This window comes from Macaca nemestrina, chromosome 5 (genome assembly GCF_043159975.1).
Source record: "Macaca nemestrina isolate mMacNem1 chromosome 5, mMacNem.hap1, whole genome shotgun sequence".
In the NCBI taxonomy this organism is placed as follows: domain Eukaryota; kingdom Metazoa; phylum Chordata; class Mammalia; order Primates; family Cercopithecidae; genus Macaca; species Macaca nemestrina.
The window spans coordinates 81,041,991-81,062,104 of NC_092129.1; the positions used below are offsets into that span (position 1 = coordinate 81,041,991).

At 40.5% G+C, this 20,114-nt stretch overlaps 1 protein-coding gene and 1 long non-coding RNA gene across 5 annotated transcripts in view; one reads left to right on the top strand and one right to left on the bottom strand.

Annotated features, from left to right (window-relative positions):
• The window catches only part of LOC105478782 (popeye domain cAMP effector 3), a 23,171-nt gene extending 17,412 nt beyond the window's left edge, over window positions 1-5,759 (top strand). Inside the window, exons 2-5 of one of the 2 annotated variants that reach the window (XM_071096673.1) lie at window positions 574-728; window positions 1,885-2,626; window positions 4,225-4,333; window positions 5,285-5,759. In XM_071096673.1, coding sequence (XP_070952774.1) covers window positions 2,142-2,626; window positions 4,225-4,333; window positions 5,285-5,566 — 876 coding nt within the window. In that variant the 5' untranslated portion in view covers window positions 574-728; window positions 1,885-2,141 and the 3' untranslated portion in view covers window positions 5,567-5,759. The remainder of the gene's footprint in view (window positions 1-573; window positions 729-1,884; window positions 2,627-4,224; window positions 4,334-5,284) is intronic. The other variant, XM_071096672.1, reaches the window with a different exon arrangement.
• Window positions 4,332-19,878, bottom strand: LOC105478781 (uncharacterized). 3 transcript variants are annotated; one of them, XR_011623496.1, is made up of 4 exons: window positions 19,293-19,878; window positions 18,444-18,617; window positions 11,378-11,485; window positions 4,332-4,537 (listed from the first exon to the last, which is right to left on the bottom strand). It is a non-coding gene; the product is annotated as an uncharacterized lncRNA (long non-coding RNA). The 3 variants fall into 3 exon arrangements; XR_011623497.1 differs by lacking the exon at window positions 4,332-4,537 and adding an exon at window positions 9,532-9,750; XR_011623495.1 differs by lacking the exon at window positions 11,378-11,485.
• Between the last annotated feature and the right edge of the window lie 236 nt (window positions 19,879-20,114).

Consider the following 20,114-nt stretch of genomic DNA (forward strand, 5'->3'; position numbering starts at 1 on the left):
CAGCTAAGTCATTTTCACCTCTGTGTATTTTTTCCCCGATGGGGCAAGATCTGTGATATCTGATAGTTTATTAACAGGTGTGCTGGAAATAATCTATTTCAAAAATAAAACACTAAATATAGCACACAAGTTCAAGGCTTTTGAATGTTACTATGGTTTTAAAAAAATCAATGTCATGAATGCTTTACACTGAAATCATTTATTGTTAGGAAACCGGGTGGCAAATGATACATATATCCTGTAGCTCTGTCATCATGGCTAATGCTCTCCTGACTCAGATTACATATTAGCATTTCCACCATATGGCTGAAAGGCTAGAGAATATATGTGCAGAGGAACAGAGCTGGTAATATTTTTGACCATCTGGTAAATAAATACGTAAGTAACAGGAATATTAATATTTATTTAGTCATATGATGCAAACTTTAACCTGAAATTACTACTACTACAACAAAGTAGTACTACATTTATGTTTCTCAAATAATTTCAATCTAATTTATTAAACATTTTCATAGTCAATTAATGCTCTTAGAATGTGACTTCTAATTATGTTTCTTATGTTTATTGATACAGTAGGGTTCCTTATCATGCCAAATTTAAAAATCTTTCATGAGAGGCCACATGATTGGACCCAGCACATGGACATGAGTGCCAAAGTTCTGCTCTGCCAGTGACCACTGTGTGGCCTGGGATAAATTACCTGACCTCTCTAAGCCTCAAATTCATGTGTAAGTGGTGAATAACCTATTATCAGATAGTATCCCTCAAAGGGTGGGCCATGGAGAACCATGGATTAACACATCAGAATCACATGGGGAGCTTAAAATACAAACATCTGGGCCCCGCCTGCAATGATTCTGATTCATGTATCTGGGAGCAGCCCATGAATCTGCAATTTATATATATATATACACACACACAGACACACACATACACACACACATATACACACATACATATACGTGTGTGTGTGTAAATATATATATATTTTTTTAATACAGAGTCTTACTCTTTCACCTAGGCTGAAGTGCAGTGGTGCGATCTCGGCTCACTGAAGCCTCTGTCTCCCAAGTCCAAGTGATTCTTGTGCCTCAGCATCTTGAGTAGCTGGGATCCCAGGCGCACGCCACCACGCCCGGGTAATTTTTATATTTTTAGTAGAGACGGGGTTTCGCCATGTTGGCCAGGATGGTCTCAAACGTCCGGACTCAAGTGATCCACCCGCCTCAGCCTCCCAAAGGGATAGGATTCCAGGCACACGCCACCTCGCCCAGCCCACATTTTTAGTCACTGTCCCAAGTGATTCTGAGGTATACTGAATCACTCCCATAGAGACGAGATTAATATAGAACACTTAGCTACCTTGAAAAATATGTAGCTAATTTTAATAAATATACTTTTTAGACCATAGAAATTTAACACCCAACAGCACTTGTGCTTAAAATACTCTGAGTTCGGCCGGGCGCAGTGGCTCACGCCTGTAATCCCAGCACTTTGGGAGGCCGAGACGGGCGGATCACGAGGTCAGGAGATCGAGACCATCCTGGCTAACACGGTGAAACCCCGTCTCTACTAAAAAATACAAAAAACTAGCCGGGCGAGGTGGCGGGCGCCTGTAGTCCCAGCTACTCGGGAGGCTGAGGCAGGAGAATGGCGTAAACCCGGGAGGCGGAGCTTGCAGTGAGTTGAGATCCGGCCACTGCACTCCAGCCTGGGCGACAGAGCCAGACTCGTCTCAAAAAAAAAAGAAAAAAAAAAAAAATACTCTTGAGTTCATAGAAAATAGGAGGTCAGCTTGCTAAGTAATGCTGCTGATCATTAAGTATACCTCACAATTCTTCTTTTTGTTTAATTAGATCCTTTACCTTTTTTTCCCTTGCATAGGAAATAGCAAAATATTTGCGGACTGGATCCAAATCAGGAGCTCAGATGAACTTAAAGAAGCGAGCCTGGGATTCTTAGTTTTTCAAGATCCATACACACGAAGCCTTTAATCAGCACCAACTCCAGTGTCCAGGTTTTTTCTGGTTTTGTGAAGACTGAGCAAAACTCTCATGATGGAAAGAAAACCAAAGGACTTAGTTACCTGTTTCAGTGTCATCTAAAGTCAACTGAAAAGTGAAGCAGGCAGTAATATAGCCATGGAAAGAAATTCAACTTTATGGAAGAACCTAATAGATGAACACCCAGTCTGCACAACCTGGAAACAAGAGGCCGAAGGAGCCATTTATCATCTTGCCAGTATTTTGTTTGTAGTAGGTTTCATGGGTGGCAGTGGATTCTTCGGGCTCCTTTATGTCTTCAGTTTGCTGGGGTTGGGTTTTCTCTGTTCTGCTGTCTGGGCTTGGGTAGATGTCTGTGCAGCTGACATATTTTCCTGGAATTTTGTACTGTTTGTCATCTGCTTCATGCAATTTGTTCATATTGCATATCAAGTTCGCAGCATAACCTTTGCCCGAGAATTCCAAGTGCTGTACAGCTCCCTTTTCCAGCCCCTGGGGATCTCTTTGCCTGTCTTCAGAACGATTGCTTTGAGCTCTGAAGTGGTTACTTTGGAAAAGGAACACTGTTATGCCATGCAGGGGAAAACTTCCATTGATAAACTCTCCTTGCTTGTTTCAGGAAGGTTTGTACCTTTGGTGCTTGCATGTCTTTCCTCAAGTATTAGTTGTTTGTATTTCTTTCCACTATATTTTTCCATCTCAGTATTGCATAGTCTTGGGTGGCATTTAGCACCCTGAGGCTTGAGGAAGTCTTTGATACATGAGTCACAGACATAGCCGTTTAGAGTATACGGCATTATTTACTTGAAGCAGAAAATAATCAAGAGCCTTAATATTTCATCTTAGACATCAAATTACATGAATCTTAAAATTAAAGTATGAATTTGTTTATCTGGATATGGTATTTGTTTCCTAGATAATTACTGAAAGTCAAGAAGAGGATGATGTCAGCTTGAATTAATAGAATGCTTATATTGCCGTGCAAAGTATTTTAAAGACTCTTTGATAGGGCATTCTTTTAAGTAACAGAGAACATTTAAATTTTATTATTATCTTTTTTTCTTCAGTAAATTCTAGCAATTGCCCATAAGAAACAGGCTAGGGGGACACTTCAGGCACATACATAGAAATCTAAACTTTGAAAACAGGCCAGGTGTGGTGGCTCACACCTATAATCCCAGCACTTTGGGAGGCCGAGGCAGGATAATCACCTGAGGTCAGCGGTTCAAGACCACCCTGGCCAACATTGTGAAACTCCCATCTCTACTAAAAATACAAAAACAAAATTATCCAGGCATGGTGGTATGTGCCTGTAGTCCCAGCTACTCAGGAGGGTGAGGCAGGATAATTGCTTGAGCCTGGGTGGGAGGCGGAGGTTGCAGTGAGCTGAGATCGTGCCACTACACTCCAGCCTAAGCAACAGAACGAGACACTATCTCAAAAATAAAATAAACTTTGAAAACAAAGTTTGGGAGAGGAAACAATAGTGGGATTACTCATGGTTTTCAAAAAGTTGAAACTTTGGCTTACAGGCCAAGCGTGGTGGCTCATACCTGTAATCCCAGGACTTTGGGAGGCCAAGGCTAGTGGATCACTTGAGGTCAGGAGTTCGAGACCAGCCTGGCCAACATGGTGAAACCCCATCTCTACTAAAAATACAAAAAACTTAGCTGGACATCGTGGTACACGCTTGTAATCCCAGCTACTCAGGAGGCTGAGGCATGAGAATCGCTTCAACCTGGGAGGAGGAGGTTGCAGGGAGCCAAGATCATGCCACTGCACTCCACGCTGGGCAACAGAGTGAGACTCCGTCTCAAAAAATAAATAAAAATTTGGTTGACAGAGGTACTTGCAGAACTCCTCTATGTTCTTAAATGTTTCCCTGCTTAATGTAAAATCTGACAGAGTCCATTAAAACGTTTTATTGAAGCATAATATGCATGCATAAATAGATATATATCATAAATGTACAACTTGATGCGTTTTCTGAATTTCACTCAATATTCCAGAATCCTGACTGTGTAAGGAACATGAGAACATGAATCTCACAGGATATTATGTCACTTATTATAATGTATGAATTTAATATTTGCCTTTCAAAATCGTAAGGGGCAAAAGAGTCATCAGGGATCTGAAATACACTTCCTCTACCCCCTACCCCTCCCCAATTATGTGCTGTCTTTCTCTTTCCCTTATAAAAGTTGTTCCTGTGTTTTGATAGGATCAGAGTGACAGTTGATGGCGAATTTCTGCATTACATTTTCCCCCTTCAGTTCCTGGATTCTCCTGAGTGGGATTCACTGAGACCCACAGAGGAAGGCATTTTTCAGGTAAGGGATACCAGACCACACAGTTAGCACTCCCTCTTTCAAACAGATGTTTGTTTAATAATAGGTAACCAAACAGAACAGTGGATAAGGCAAGAATATTTTAAGACTTTGGAATGCACTTTGCAGCATACATGACTTCCCAATTCTGGTGGACTCCTGATGATTAATGCCACTTTATAGGTCCAGTGATGAGAAGAGCAGGTGCTACATATGACAGAAAGGAGGCTGTGATCAATACTTTAAGCTATACTTTGCATAACTGCATATTTAGGAATTGAAATATAATTGAGATTTGACTAAACACTGCTAATGCGACAGTCTAGAAAACATCAAGAACAAAAACTGCTCTTATTAAAAAATAAATGATTTTTAAAATTTAAAATGCCAGTGGATTTCACTTGTTTTCCAGCAACAGAATGCTAAACTAACTGTCATTACTCTGCTGCCACGTCTGGCAGTTTTGAAAGATAATCATTTCAGCAGGTTTCATTTATTTCGTTACACAGTTTTCTTATAAATATATGTGTGTATGCAGCAAACTCAAGTATGTATGCAAATTAGGTATATACATTCTATTTTCTACTACAGAAACTGCATTAGGGTTAAATGTCCGCAGTCTTCAGAATTGACTTGGAAATATTTCTGTAACATTAGCCAACTTTTTTTTAAAAAATATCAAGTAGTTCTCCCTTCAATAAAAGAAATATAGATACTGGAACTTAGAAAAACAGATAGATTGAAGATGGCTAGAACATTTTGATTATTCATATTATAAATTATATATGTAGTAACAAATTTTATAGTTTCGATTTTTGCAATATAGTAGGTCAGTGGGCTTTTTCAACCTAAAAAAGGCAGCAGGTGAAATTAATTTAACATTTGGGGTAGAAAAAATGTGGCAGAAGTTTTCTTGCTTCCACATCTGTTTATGTGTGGTTTTATGTTTTCTAGGTAACCCTCACTGCAGAAACTGATTGTCGATATGTGTCTTGGAGGAGAAAGAAATTGTATCTGCTCTTTGCTCAGCATCGTTATATCTCCCGCTTGTTTTCAGTGCTAATTGGCAGTGACATTGCAGATAAACTCTATGCCTTGAATGACAGGGTATATATAGGAAAAAGATATCACTATGATATTCGGCTACCCAACTTCTATCAAATGTCAAGTCCAGAAATACGCAGATCACCCCTGACACAACATTTTCGGAATTCCAGACGATACTGTGATAAATGACATCAAAGTCTGAAATTTATAAGTATAAAAAAAGACTCTCTCTTCATCATTCCCCAAATGAAATAGGAAAATACAAAAAAAAAGAGCTCCCTAATATTTTTATAAATCAAATTCAGAAGTCAGATACCATTGCTAACTGTTTTATTCCTTTCAACAACTGCATTGTAAATAAATTTTACAAATTTTTCTTGTATTTCTTATTGTTATAATTGAGGAGGGGGTGGATAACTATGGGCAGTTTGCCCTTTTCTGCATCAAAACTGGGAGAATGAAATTCCACATTCTCAATTCTTTTCTCACATTTACTCAAATGCATTGTCTTGCCCTATAGACTCAGCGGTTGCTTCTCAAGAAGCAGCCAGCAAGTATTCTCAGCTTCAGGGTGGGTTGCTACTGTCCACATAAGCATTTCCAGAATTCACTTTTTTGCTACAACCTCCAGTGAAAGCAAGATGTATTACTGTGGTGGGCAGCAATTATTTATTTTAAATGTGCAGTTACTTGATATGACTAAAAAGTAGAATAAATGCAAGAGATAATATGTGAATCTTGAAGCCTATTTTATTGCTACAAAATAAAATAACATTTAAAAAGAAGCATTTCGTGGAAAACAAAGCTGCCTGATCATTACTAAAAGAGTACTCCTAAACCAATAGTAAAAATGTTGCATGGTGTTTCAGTTTCAGGTGTTCAGCGGAAAGAGCTTTCAGTGGTGTGAATGGGCAGCGAGGGTTCACCGGGACTGCACAGCCCATCACACAAACACAAGGGTCTGCCTCACAGCAAGTGCTTCAGCTTTGTGAATTTAAGAAAGAACCCTAGTTGCAGATCTGATCCCTTCCTCTGGAAAACTGGTTTTCTGAAGATCACATGCAGCCTATATTCTCTGATACATTATCAGATATTTAACAAGTGTATATTGAGCACCTTCTATGGCTCTAGGTGCTGACCTGGGCATGGGGATACATCAGGTAACAGATGGAGATCCCACCCCTCATAGAGCTTACATTCTGGGGATGTGGGAGACATAATAAAGTAAATCAGAAAAAAACCTATATTTAGAAGGTGATAGTACCAAGGGGAGTGATAAAATAGAGAAGATGGGTAAGAAAGGGCATTGCAATTTTCATCGGGTGGTCAAGGAAAGCCTCCACAAGAAGGAATGTTTGAATGAAGACCTGAAAGAGGCAATGGAAGAATCCACGCAGATATCCGGGGGAAGAGCAATTTGGCAAAGGGGATAGCAACTGAGCAGGCCCTTAGGCATGAGCATGACTGGCCTGTTCCAGGAGCAGCTGGAAGGCTAGCGTGGCTGGCACAGAATGAACAGAAACTAACTGTGGGCGGACTGGGTAAGGCCTAAATAAGTCATGGTAAGGATTCTGATTTTTTTCTAAGAGTGACCAGAAGCCATTGTAGGGTCTGAAGTAGAATAGTGATATGATCTGCCCCATGTTTTAATAGGATCACTATGGCTAGCCTGCTGAGAATAGACTAGGGGGAGGAGAAAAAAGAGTGAACTTGGAAAGTAAAATGAGGATTAAGAGTGAGATGCCTGCTAGACACTGAAATAGAGTAGATAGCTGGAGATAAGAGCCTGGAGTTCCAAAGAAAAGTCTGGGCTCTAGACAGCTTTGGGAGTATTTAGCATATACATGGTGTTTAAAGCCATTAGTCTCCATGAGATGGCCAAGAGTGAGTGTAGATTCAGAAGAAAAATGGTCTGAAGGCTTGCCTTGGAGCACTCCATTTTTAAGGGAACAAAGAGATGGGGAAGAGTCAGCAAAGGATTTGAGGAGGAGCAGCCAATGAGGTGGAAAGAAAATCAGGAGAGCCTGGGATCCTGGAAGCCAAGCAAAGAGAATTTCTGGGAGAAGGGAGTGATGGAACTGTCTCAGATGTGGCTGAGAGGCCTGAGAATGAACCACTGGGTTAAGCAACATGGAAGTCATGGGGGAACTTAACAAGAGCAGTTTTGGTGGAGTGAGCAGGAACGAAAACTTGACTAAAGCAGGCTGAAGGAGAATGAGAGGCACGAAGTTGGAACAGTGAGGGTAGGTAAGGTTTTCAAGGAGTTTTGATGTGAACCGAAACAGAAATGGTCAACAGCCTGGGCAGAAAGTGGGGTCAAGAGAGGGGATTGTTACTGATTTTCAGATAACATGGCACATTTGCATGCAGATGGAAATGATCCAGAAGTGAGGAGTGAACTGCGGGAGTGATGACCTTGAGCAGGTGATGGGATCCAGTGGCCTTAAACAGAAATGTGGACAATTCTTCATTAATAAAAAGAGAAGAGTATCTGGGAGAGTAGTTGCTGGCAAGTGGGAGATGTGGTGAGAGGTTGTGGTATACAAACACAATTTTCAGCCACAGAAAATAATGAAATACTGTCATTTCCAATGACATAGATGGAACTGGAGGACAATATTTTAAGTGAAATAAGCCAGGTACAGAGAGACAAATATTGCATGTTCTCACTCATTTGTGGGAGCTGAAAAAAAAAGAAACTGAATTCATGGAAATAGAAAGTAGAATGATGGTGACTAGATACTGAGAAGGGTAGTGGATAAAGGGGGTATGAAGTGGAATCGTTAATGGATACAAAAATACCATTAGATAGAATGAATAAGATCTAGTATTCAGTAGCACAATACATAGGGTGACTATAGTTAACAAATTATTGCATATTTTTAATAACCAAAAGAGTAGAATTATAATGTTCCCAATGCAAAAAAATGATAAATGTTTGAGGTGACAGGTATTCCAATTACCCTGACTCAATCATTACACACTGTATACCTGTATCAAATACCACATGTACCCCAGAAATATATACAACTATTATGTACCCATAACAATTGTTAAATGTTTTAAAAAGATGTTTCTTGCCATTTTAGGCAGTTATAGTTTATTCTTCTTAATTAAATTATTTATTTACTTTTGCAAAGAGGTCTCACTCCATCACCCAGGATGGAGTGCAGTGGCATGACCACGGCTCACTGCAGCCTAGAACTCCCAGGCTCAAGTGACCCTCCCACCTCAGCCTCCCAAGTAGCTGCGACTACCATGGTATGTGCCACTACGCCCTGCTAATATTTTTTTAAGAGATGGGGTCTTGCTATGTTGCCCAGGGTGATCTTGAACTCCTAATTCCTCCCTGGATCGAACACAATGTTGCTTGGGTAGTTGGTCTCTGGGTATCTGGGCTGATGGCCCCTAGAGTGTAGTTGGCTCTGCTGCTGCCTCTGACTTGGAGGCCTCTGCATTCTTCCCCTACTGCTATGGTCTGACCCGAAGCATTTCCCACCCATTAGACCACTCCGTGTTTCTGAATGAATGAATGAATTCTGAATGAATCTCAGGGTTAAACCTTCCCTCCGCTCCACCGTCTCTTTCCACTCCTTCCAAACCGATCTTTTCCGAGTTGTTCCTGTTCCATCATTAATCAGCTAGACAGGACAGGGGAGAAGCGGACGTTGGTGATGGGGAGTGTGAGGGTGGGCAGTGGGGTGGGGTGTCATTGTCATGGTGAGGGGTCACCATAATTCTAATAAAGTAATATAACCTGGTAGAATATTAAGTGTCACTTTGTTATTTATTCTCTCTATTAGAAAAATAATGGCCAGACGCGGTGGCTCACGCCTGTAATCCCAGCCCTTTGGGAGGCCGAGGTGGGTGGATCACAAAGTCAGGAGATCGAGACCATGGTGAAACCCCGTCTCTACTAAAAATACAAAAAATTAGCTGGGCGCAGTGGCAGGCGCCTGTAGTCCCAGCTACTCGGGAGACTGAGGCAGGAGAATGGCATGAACCCGGGAGGCAGAGCTTGCAGTGAGCTGAGATTGCACCACTGCAGTCCAGCCTGGGTGACAGAGTGAGACTCCATCAAAAAAAAAAAAAAAAGAAAAATAATGTATTATAAACAAGTTAGAATAGAAAAAAGAAAAGACAATCATTCCACTATCGTAACCCAATTTCTATTAACATATTGGTATACATTTCTTCTACTGTTTTCCCCATTCATAATAATTTAACTTGTAAAACACAATTTTAAAAAAGGTTTACTGTTTCTTCTATTGGAGAATTTACAGAGTTCCAAATATATGTAAATCACGTGCTAAGCACCATGGAGATATGAAAGATAAATCAGATATACTTCTTATCCTCCAGAAACTTCCGACCTAGAGGGAGAAAAAGACTTTTACATAAATATGTAAAAGGTAGCAAGTGATAAAGGCCATAACAGAGATAGAGAAAAATGGCTCTAGGGAATCACACATCTGTAGTGTCACCTTAAAACAACTGGGAATCACATGCCAGCATGTTAAGTCATCAATAATGTAAGTACTGAATGCCAAGTCATTAATAGCAATATTTCCTGTTTTATTTTTCCCATTCAACATCAATTTTCTGGGTATTATGTTTTATTTATTTATTAAACCAAGTCATTTGAAACCTTTAAAACATGAAAAATTTCCTGATTCACACTGTAATGCTCTATTGCTTTTAGATGCCATTTTCTGAGCTTATAATATATTCATACACTTCTCCTCAGATGACTTAGTATGGCTGATGTAAAAGATATTAAGAAATCCTATGTTGTGGCATGCAGTAAAACTGCATAATAGTCCTGTATATCTCATGTAAACCCAAATCATCTTCTGTCAGAAACTGCTCCATCAAAAGTATTTCTATTCTTCCCATACTCTAAAAAGAGATTCAGTGGCTCTAAAATCTTTTTCAAAGCATGATCTTTTTGTTCTTTCATGGGAGTGAGGGTGCCTATCGTTTTCAAACTAAATAGCATTTGCAATCACTTTGTGTGGTTCTAAATTATATCAAATATGTTTGACCTTGGACTAGAGAAATGTTTCATCATGTTTACCAATTTTTTATGCAAAATGATAAAACTGCTGGATGTGGCTCATAAATATTTTATTAGGTGTTATATATGTATTAAACTAGAGAGGTGTCTTATTTTCATGAATTTATTACAATTTAAGTAGTAGAATAATAAAAATTTGCATTTAAGTAATTCTTTTCTCCTGGGAACTGAGTGTTTTTGCACATCAATTAACGCTGGATGGCAGCGTCATTATTCCCAACTTTATTTTATTATTTCATCTTTATGATGTGCTGCTTTGGGTTTTTGTTTCTAGCCTTATGTCAAATTACTTGGCTGGCTATTATCAGGCCTCACATTTGCCTCCCAAACCAGCCTTTTTGGAGGATTAATTGTATAAAAGAATGATACAGAACTCTATGTCACATAGTAGAAACTCTATGATAATTGAAAGTTCTGTTTTCACCAGATATAGATTAAAAGTCCTTACACGGCCTCACTTTCTTTTTTTTTTTTTTTTTTTTTGAGACTAGTCTCACTTTGTCACCATGGCTGGAGTGCAGTGATAAGATCTCAGCTTACTGCAACCTCTGCCTCCTGGGTTCAGCAATTCTTCTGCCTCAGCTTCCTGAGTAGCTGGGATTATAGGTGCCTGCCACCGCACCTGGCTAAGTTTTGTATTTTTAGTAGAGACTAGGTTTCACCATGTTGGCCAGGCTGGTCTCAACCTCCTGACCTCAGGTGATCCACCCACCTTGGCCTCCCAAAGTGCTGGGATTACAGGTGTGAGCCACTGTGCCCAGCCTATAGCTTCATTTCCAACCAATCAAAATCTTATCTATACCACTAAATTACATACTATTAAAAATTGCCAAAAGTTATTTTTCTACCATTAAGAAGTTTTCCTTTCTAACCACTAAATACCTCATATAAAGCAGCTGCTTACACACTAAATAAAATGGTACCTTTAAAAGTGTTGTCCTCAGAGACTAAATGGTGGTTGTTGGCATTTTTCTTCTCTGAAAGTGGACATGCTTGAGATTTATAGCTGGGCTTTATAGGTCTGTAAATTCCTAGAAGTTCCCAACAGGGAAAGAACAAAAGACAAGCGAGGTTGTCACTATAGCTGGTGCCAGACATTAGGGGTATCTGCCTAGGCCCCTGATCCAGTTTTGTTTTGAGGATCCAATCTGGCCCAGAGATTGAATCCTTCTGGTTACAGGTTGAAGCTTCTTAGGCAATTGAGTGGAATTCAGGGTCACTTCTCTGATCCTCTTTTCATACTTACCTTTTGTATTTAAAACATGATTTTGTTATGCCTGGTTACTTATAATAATTTCCTTCTCTTTGAAACAATTTCCAAAAGGATTAGGAAATCCTATGAAATGCTTCATCTATGGCCTTTGTTATTATTAATATTTAAAACAAATATTAACAAATGTAATTCTTCTGTTTTAGAAGAAAAGCTATGTGAAAAAGAATAGACAGAGGGGAGATCAGGGCTCTGGTTTCTGACAATATAGTTACTGTATACACATTTCTGCCAACCCCAAGATGGTGAATTACTGTAACTTAGCTCTGCCAACTGTCCAGTTTCTACAATCTAGACTGTTGCATATTTCATGAGTTTGCTTTTGAAGCCAATATCTTTTTTTTTTTTTTTTTTGAGACGGAGTCTCGCTCTGTTGCCTAGGCTGGCGTGCAGTGGCACAATGTCAGCTCACTGCAAGCTCTGCCTCCCGGGTTCACGCCATTCTCCTGCCTCAGCCTCCCAAGTAGCTGGGACTACAGGCGCCCACCACCATGCCCAGCTAATTTTTTGTATTTTTAGTAGAGACGGGGTCTCACCATGTTAGCCAGGATGGTCTAGATCTCCTGATCTCATGATCTGCTGGCTATTCCAGGGAAATCCCAAACTACTGGAAATTTTAGCATGCATCAAAGTCTTATAATGTATAAGCAAGTTTCATTTAAAATACCTTGCATATTCTGTATTCCATCTATTTAAAACAGGCAAATACATAGAAAAATGAAACTACATTTTAGCTACTTCATGTGTTCACAGGATAGTTTAACTATTTCTTCAGACTAGGGAATTTTGATGATTCAAATTCATTTCCATTAAACAATTAAACTAGAATTCAAATAATTTTTATGAATTTGAACCATGTGCAGGGCACTATTGGGGGATACAAGAGATACACAATTATGCTACCAAGAACTAGATGCCAGGCATTTTAAAAAACAATCTCTAAAAGTCAAAATCATCTTGGTAACTATGAGTTATTTTCTCAGTTTTATAGACAAGTAAACTGAGTCTCAGAAGAGGTAATTATCTGAATATACATACAGCTTATTAAATACAAAACTATTGTTCAAATCCAGCTGCTAATTCCAAAGCTACCACTCTTTGAACTGCCTTCATAATTCACTATCTTCTCAAAGTTTGGGGTCACTTTTTAAAATTTTGGTTGTGTGTGTGGGTTTTTTTTTTTTTTTTTTTTTGAGACTGAGTCTTGCTCTGTTGCCAGGTTGGAGTATAGTGGCGCGATCTCAGCTCACTGCAACCTCCACCTCCTGGGTTCAAGCAATTCTCCTGCCTCAGCCTCCCGAGTAGCTGGGACTACAGGCGTGCACCACCACGCCCAGCTAATTTTTGTATTTTTAGTAGAGACAGGGTTTCACTGTGTTGGCCAGGATGGTATCGATCTCTTGACTTCGTGATCCGCCCGCCTCAGCCTCCAACAGTGCTGGGATTACAGGTGTGAGCCACCGTGCCCGGCCGCGTGTGTTTTTTTTTCCATTGTGTTTTGTTTGTTTTTTGAGATAGGGTCTTGCTCTGCCACCCTTGCTGGAGTGCAGTTATGTGATCACAGCTCACTACAGCCTCAGCTTGCCAGGCTCAAGGGATCCTCCCCTCAGCTGAGGTGAGGAGCTCAGACTGAGACTACAGGCACCAAGTCGCCATGCTGGCCCATTTGTAGAGATAGGGTTTTGCCATGTTACCCAAGCTGGTCTCAAACTTTTGGGCTCAAGCAAACAGCCTGCCTCAGCCTCCTAAAGTGCTGGGGTCACAGGCATAAGCCACCATACCCAGCCTGTGTGTCACTTCTTTTAGGAGCTGTGAAGCCTTTTGGTAAAAGTTTATTATCCAATGATTAAATTGTTACATGACTTATTTAGGGAGTTTCTCCCTGCATTTAACATGGACAATATTTGGACACTGCAATATTTAGACGGTGGGACTTGTGAAACAATACGAAAGTTAAGGCCCTTTGCTTTGAGATGTTGTTTCTAGTTTTCTATCTAACAAAAATATAGATCTGTTGAATGCATAACCTGCTTGGTTATTTTGAACAAAGTAAGTAATTGAATCAATTTATAAAGTAAAAAACACACCTATTAGAATGGCTAGAATTCCCCACCCCACCCTACAAAAAAATGATAGTATTAAATGTTAGTACAGATGTGAAGCAACAGGAACTGTCATTCATTGCTAGTGAGATTGCAAAATGGTGCAGCCACTTTGGAAGACAGTTTGGAAGGTTTCTTACAAACCTAAACATAGTCTTACCATATCATCCTAGGTATTTACCCAAATGAGTCAAAAATATATGCACACAAAAAACTCCACACAAATGTTTATATATGTTTAGACCTAATTTGCCAAAACTGGAAGAAACCAAGATGTCCTTAAAATGGTAAATGAATATATGAACTGTGATACATCCAGTAATAAAAAGATATGGGCTATTAAAACTCAAAAAGACATGAAGGTTACAACTGATACCACAGAAACAGAAAAGATCATAAGACACTACTATGAATAATTATATGCCCACAAATTGGGTAACCTAAAAGAAATAAATAGGCCGGGCGCGGTGGCTCACGCCTGTAATCCCAGCACTTTGGGAGGCCGAGGCGGGCGGATCACGAGGTCAGGAGATCGAGACCATCCTGGCTAACACGGTGAAACCCCGTCTCTACTAAAAATGCAAAAAAAAAAAATTAGCCGGGCGAGGCGGCGGGCGCCTGTAGTCCCAGCTACTCGGGAGGCTGAGGCAGGAGAATGGCGTGAACCCGGGAGGCGGAGCTTGCAGTGAGCCGAGATCGCGCCACTGCACTCCAGCCCAGGCGACAGAGCGAGACTCCGTCTCAAAAAAAAAAAAAAAAAAAAAAAAAAAAAGACTTAAATGAAACCATAAAACTACTAGAAGAAAATGTAATACAAAAAATAAAAAATAAAATGTAAGAAAAAGTATTCTTGACATTGGTCTTGGCCATGACCTTTTGGATATGATACCGAAAGCAAAAACAAACGAGTGGGATTCCATCAAACTTAAAGGCTTCTGCACAGCAAAGGAAACACTCAACAAAATGAAAAGGCAACTTATGGAATGGGAGAAAATATTTGCAAACCATACCTCTGATAAGGGGTTAATATCCAAAATATGTAAGAAATTTATAGCAATAAATAGATAAATAAATAGTAGGTAAAGGACTTCAATAGACATTTTTCCAAAGACATACAAATGGCTAACAGATACACGAAAAGGTGTTCACCATTACTATCATCAGAGAAATGCAAATCAAAACTACAATGAGATAATCACCTCACACCTGTCAGAATGGCTATTATCAAAAAGACAAGAGATAACAAGTATTGGCCAGAATGTGAAGAAAAAGGAGCCCTTGTGCATTGTTGGTGAGAGTGTAAATTGGGTATAGCCATTATGGAAAACAGTATGGAGGTTCCTCGAAAAATTAAAAATATAATTACCATATGATCCAGCAAGCCCCCTTCTAGGTATATATTGAAGGAAATAAAATCAGTATCTCAAAGAGATGTCTGCACTCCCATGTTCATTGCAGCAGTATTAACAACAGCCAAGACAGGGAAACAATGTAAGTGTCCGCTGAGGAAGGAATAGATAAAGAAAATGTGGCATATGTACACAATGAAATATTATCCAGCCATAAAAGGAAATTATTTCATTTGTAACATGAATAAAAATGGAGGGCTTACACTAAGTGAAATAAGTCAGATAGAGACAGACAAATGTTGTATGATCTCACTCATGCATGGAATCTAAAAAAGTTGAACTCATAGAAACAGAGAATACAGTTACCAGGGGCTGAAGAGTGGGGAAATTGGGGGAGAACGTGGTCAAAGGGTACAAACTTCCAGTTATAAGATGAATAAGCTCTGGGGATTCAATGTATGGAGTAGTGACTCTAGTTAGCCATATTATATTTCATAACTGAATTTGCTGAGAGAGTAGATCTTACATATTCTCACTACACACATAAAAATGATAACTGAGGTGATGGATGTGTCAACTAATTTGATTGTGCTAATCATTTCACAATATATAGATATATCACATTAAAAAAAAAAGGCGGCCGGGCGCGGTGGCTCACGCCTGTAATCCCAGCACTTTGGGAGGCCGAGACGGGCGGATCACGAGGTCAGGAGATCGAGACCATCCTGGCTAACACGGTGAAACCCCGTCTCTACTAAAAAATACAAAAAACTAGCCGGGCGTGGTGGCGGGCGCCTGTAGTCCCAGCTACTCGGGAGGCTGAGGCAGGAGAATGGCGTGAACCCGGGAGGCAGAGCTTGCAGTGAGCTGAGATCCGGCCACTGCACTCCAGCCTGAGCGACAGAGCGAGACTCCGTCTCAAAAAATAAATAAATAAATAAATAAAAATAAAAAATAAATAAAATTAAAAAAAAAAAAAGACATGGAGGAAACTTAAATGCATACTGCTTAGTGAAAGAAGCCAATCTGAAAAGGCAATATATCATATAACGCCAACAATAGGATATTTTGGAAAAGGCAAAACTATGAAGACAGTAAAAAGATCAGTGGTTGCCAGAGGTGTGGGAGGAGGATAGACAGAGGGATGAAGAACTGGAGCACAGTAGATTGAGATTGTTCTGTATGATACTGTAATGGTAGATACATGACATTATACATTTGGCAAAACCTGCAGAATCTACAGCATGAAGAGTGAACCATAAAGGAAACTACAGACCTTTGCTAATAATGGTGGATCAATTTGAGTTCTCCCTTTGTGACACACATACCACACTAATGCAAGGTGTTAATAATGGGGGAAGCTATCTGCTCAGTCATCTGTAAACTTAAACTGCTCTTTTAAAAAGTCCATTAATTTTTTAAAAATCAAAAGAAATGTAAAAACAATCAGTGAGGTTGGTTTTCAAACTGGTCACTGAAAAGGTTAATGCAACAATTAATGAGAGGAATGTAGGTTCAGAAACCAGTCATGACCAGAACTGTCTGCTATGAGACTATCAGAAGTAGCTATAGTCTCCATGCAATTAGCAATAACAGTTGAAATAACATCTACACTGATGTATACCATGGGCAGATTTATAGATAAGGAAGATAATGATTACTTATGTGAGTACTTGTTTTTTGTTTTTTATTTGAGACAGAGTCTCATTCTGTTGCCCAGGATGGAGTGCAGCGGTGTGATCTCGGCTGATTGCAACCTCTGCCTCCCGGGTTCAAGCGATTCCTGACCCTCAGCCTCCAGAGTAGCTGGATTACCGGCATGCACCACCATGCCAGGCTAATTTTTGTAGTTTTTGGTAGAAATGGGGTTTCACTATGTTGGCTAGAACTCCTGACCTCAGGTGATCTGCCCTCTTCGGCCTCCCAATATATGAGTACTTTTAAAACAAGTGACTCCCTCAGATCTTGTTTTATTTTCACAAAACTTATTGTATCTGAACTTTGAAGTCTCATTAAGGTTTTATCCAACTGGTAAAAGTAGACTAGGATGTCTATGGAGAAATAAAGGTAAAAATCACGATGTCAATCTAACACTAGCCAGAGTTTTTACAGAGGAGACAGACTGCCCTGTATTTCGTTATTTATGCTTCTTACCCTTTCATTCTACATGTATGTGCAAATTAGCTCCTTGCTTCATATTAACTTTCAAATAGCGCTCGGAAGCTTTCCATCTGACCTTTCTGTGGCCAGCAGGAGGAGACCAGGGAGCTTAACGCATTCCCATATCCTGGTTTCTGTGTCTAGAATTCTTGCTTTGAATTTTATAAAGCTACTATTCATACATCTGAGATAAGAAATTCAAATACAGTAAGATACTCATTATAAATAATGGTTTTAACCCTAGATGGGTTATAGTGAGGGGATTAGTTTTCCAATCTTCACTTTCTATAGAACACAGACTCAAAGAAAACACAGACTCTGTCAAAGGCTAGAACTCAAAATCTTACGATAATTCAGTGCTCTTTTCATAAAAACGTGCTGTCTTTATATGATCTACATGCCTTACAGGTGTCCTATCCTGAAGGTAAGCAGTGGGCGTGTAATAGGTGACAATATATCTGAGTCACTTATAACACTGCCTGACACAAAGTATACTCTATGTGAGGGGCCAGTAAGCTTCTTCTGTAGAGCCAGACAGTAAACAGTTTAGGCTTTGCCGGCTGTAAGGTTTCTGTTGTAACTAATCAAAGCTGCGTTGGCAGCATGAAAGCAGCCATAAAAATGAACGTGACCAGGTTCCAATAAAACTTTATGGACACTGCATTCGAATTTTATATAATGTTCACATATCATGAAATATTTTTCTGATTTTTTTCAACCATAAAAAATGTAAAAATGGATGTAAAAACAGGCAGTGGGCTGGGGTTTTGGGGCACAGTTTGCTTTATATAATTAGTAGACATTATTATGATGTCTATAATATCTTTCTAGAAATTATTTTTAATGGTTGCTTAAACATAGAGTCTGTTTCTATGTTTTTTATTTTTAATGGCTGCTTAAACTGGTAGGAGAGGGAGGATTCAAACCCAGCTTGTGTGACATCAAGGCCCATGCTCTTTCATAAACAAGATTGTCTGGATGTTCTATAATTTACTTAGTCCCCTGTGGTAAGAATGTAGGCTATTTCCAATATTCATTATTACAACTCACCCTCCAGTGAACATCTGTGTAGTTAAGTTTTTACATGCACATAGTATTATACCCATACCTTAAAATGTATTTAGTGGTAGCTATCAAAACGGCTGGCAGGGGTGTGCGCGCGCCTGTAATCCCAGCTACTCCGGAGGCTGAGGCAGGAGAATCGCTTGAACCCGGGGGGCGGAGTTTGCAGTGAGCCCAGATCGCGCCATTGCACTCCAACTTGGGCAACAAGAGCGAAACTCTGTCTCAAAAAAAAAAAAAAAAAAAAAAAAAAAAAAAAAAAAAAAAGGTTGACAGAGCATGACAGAGCATGTAAAGAAACAGACTCTAAAGAAGTAATCTCAAAAAGTAATCTTTTATGGTTACAAGTTCAGACATACTAGAAAAGGAGTTTTATAAATACCATATATATACATAGAACTTACGTCCCAAACACCATTTTAAGACCTTTATATATAATTACACCATTTAGTCCTCAAAACAATACTATGAAGTGCAGGTATAATTATCACTATCATCATCATTATCCCCATGTTCCTAAAAGGAAACTGAGGCACAGAAGGGCTAGGTAACTTCTCCAAGGTCACACAGTAAACTGGTAGGAGAGGGAGGATTCAAACCCAGCTTGTGTGACATCAAGGCCCACTCTCTTTCATACCAGGCTGCACTTGCCCAGTGTGCACCTCCAGGTACTCTTTATAATGTGCCTTCACACAATCGGTGGTGGTCTTTTTTTATAGTGAGATCACATTTCACATGCATGAACGACCTCATACTCTAATAACTGGTGTCAATTTTAACCCATAATGGTACACTTTTGGTGGAAACTAGGTACCCATCTAACCTTCCTCTATTGTCCTACAAGACACCCCCGCACCAACGCCAATTCTTCATTAACTTTCCCTGTTTTTCTTACCCAAAATAGCTGTCCAGTAAACAGTAAAGGTGGATTGGAGCATACTCTCATGTCTTATTTTCCAATGTATGGCCCCAAATCTACATTGAGGTGGTGCTTTGCCTACAATGGAGGGCCCTGTACCGCCTGGGATTGCTAGTTTCGATTAAGTACCCTTCTTTGAAAACAAAAACAGTGGCACGTGTCAGAAGTCCCTCCCGCGCGGCCTCTTCCCCCTCTTCTTCCTCAGCAGGAGGCCTGGCCCCCGCGTCCTGCACCCGTCTGGACCAGACGTTCAGCCTCCCCCTCCAGACTCGGACGGGAACTCGCGCGCACTCCGGGGTATTCCCTGTTTGTGCTGAGTTACACGCGAATCTCCCAAAAAGGAGATATGCGAGTGGGTCGTCCAGCTTTGAAGGGAAACGAGGATTCCCTTTCTCATTTTCTCTCCTGATTTCTCTCCCTAACCGGACCGCACTTCTCGAATTATCCCCGTGGGGAGGAACGACAAATGCCGCCGGTCCCACCAAACTGCCGCCCCCCACTCATGCCCAAACAAGGATAGAATCTTCTAGCGAGGGAACAAAAAAATAAATAAGCGGGCGTTTCAAACCGAGTCCTCGGGTGTGCAGACCCGCCGCGGAGTCCCAAGCTGGGCGGGCAGTCCTGGCAGCGGCGCGGGGCTCCGCCCGCCGGGGGGCGCGGGGCGGCGGGCGCGTGCGCGTGCGCGGTACGGCCCCGGCCCTGGCCGCCGCCGCCCGCCGCCGCCGCCGCCGTCGCGATGCCTATTTTAGTCAAAGCGGCTGCGGGCTTGGGGACCCGGCCCGGGCAGCGGCGCTTCCG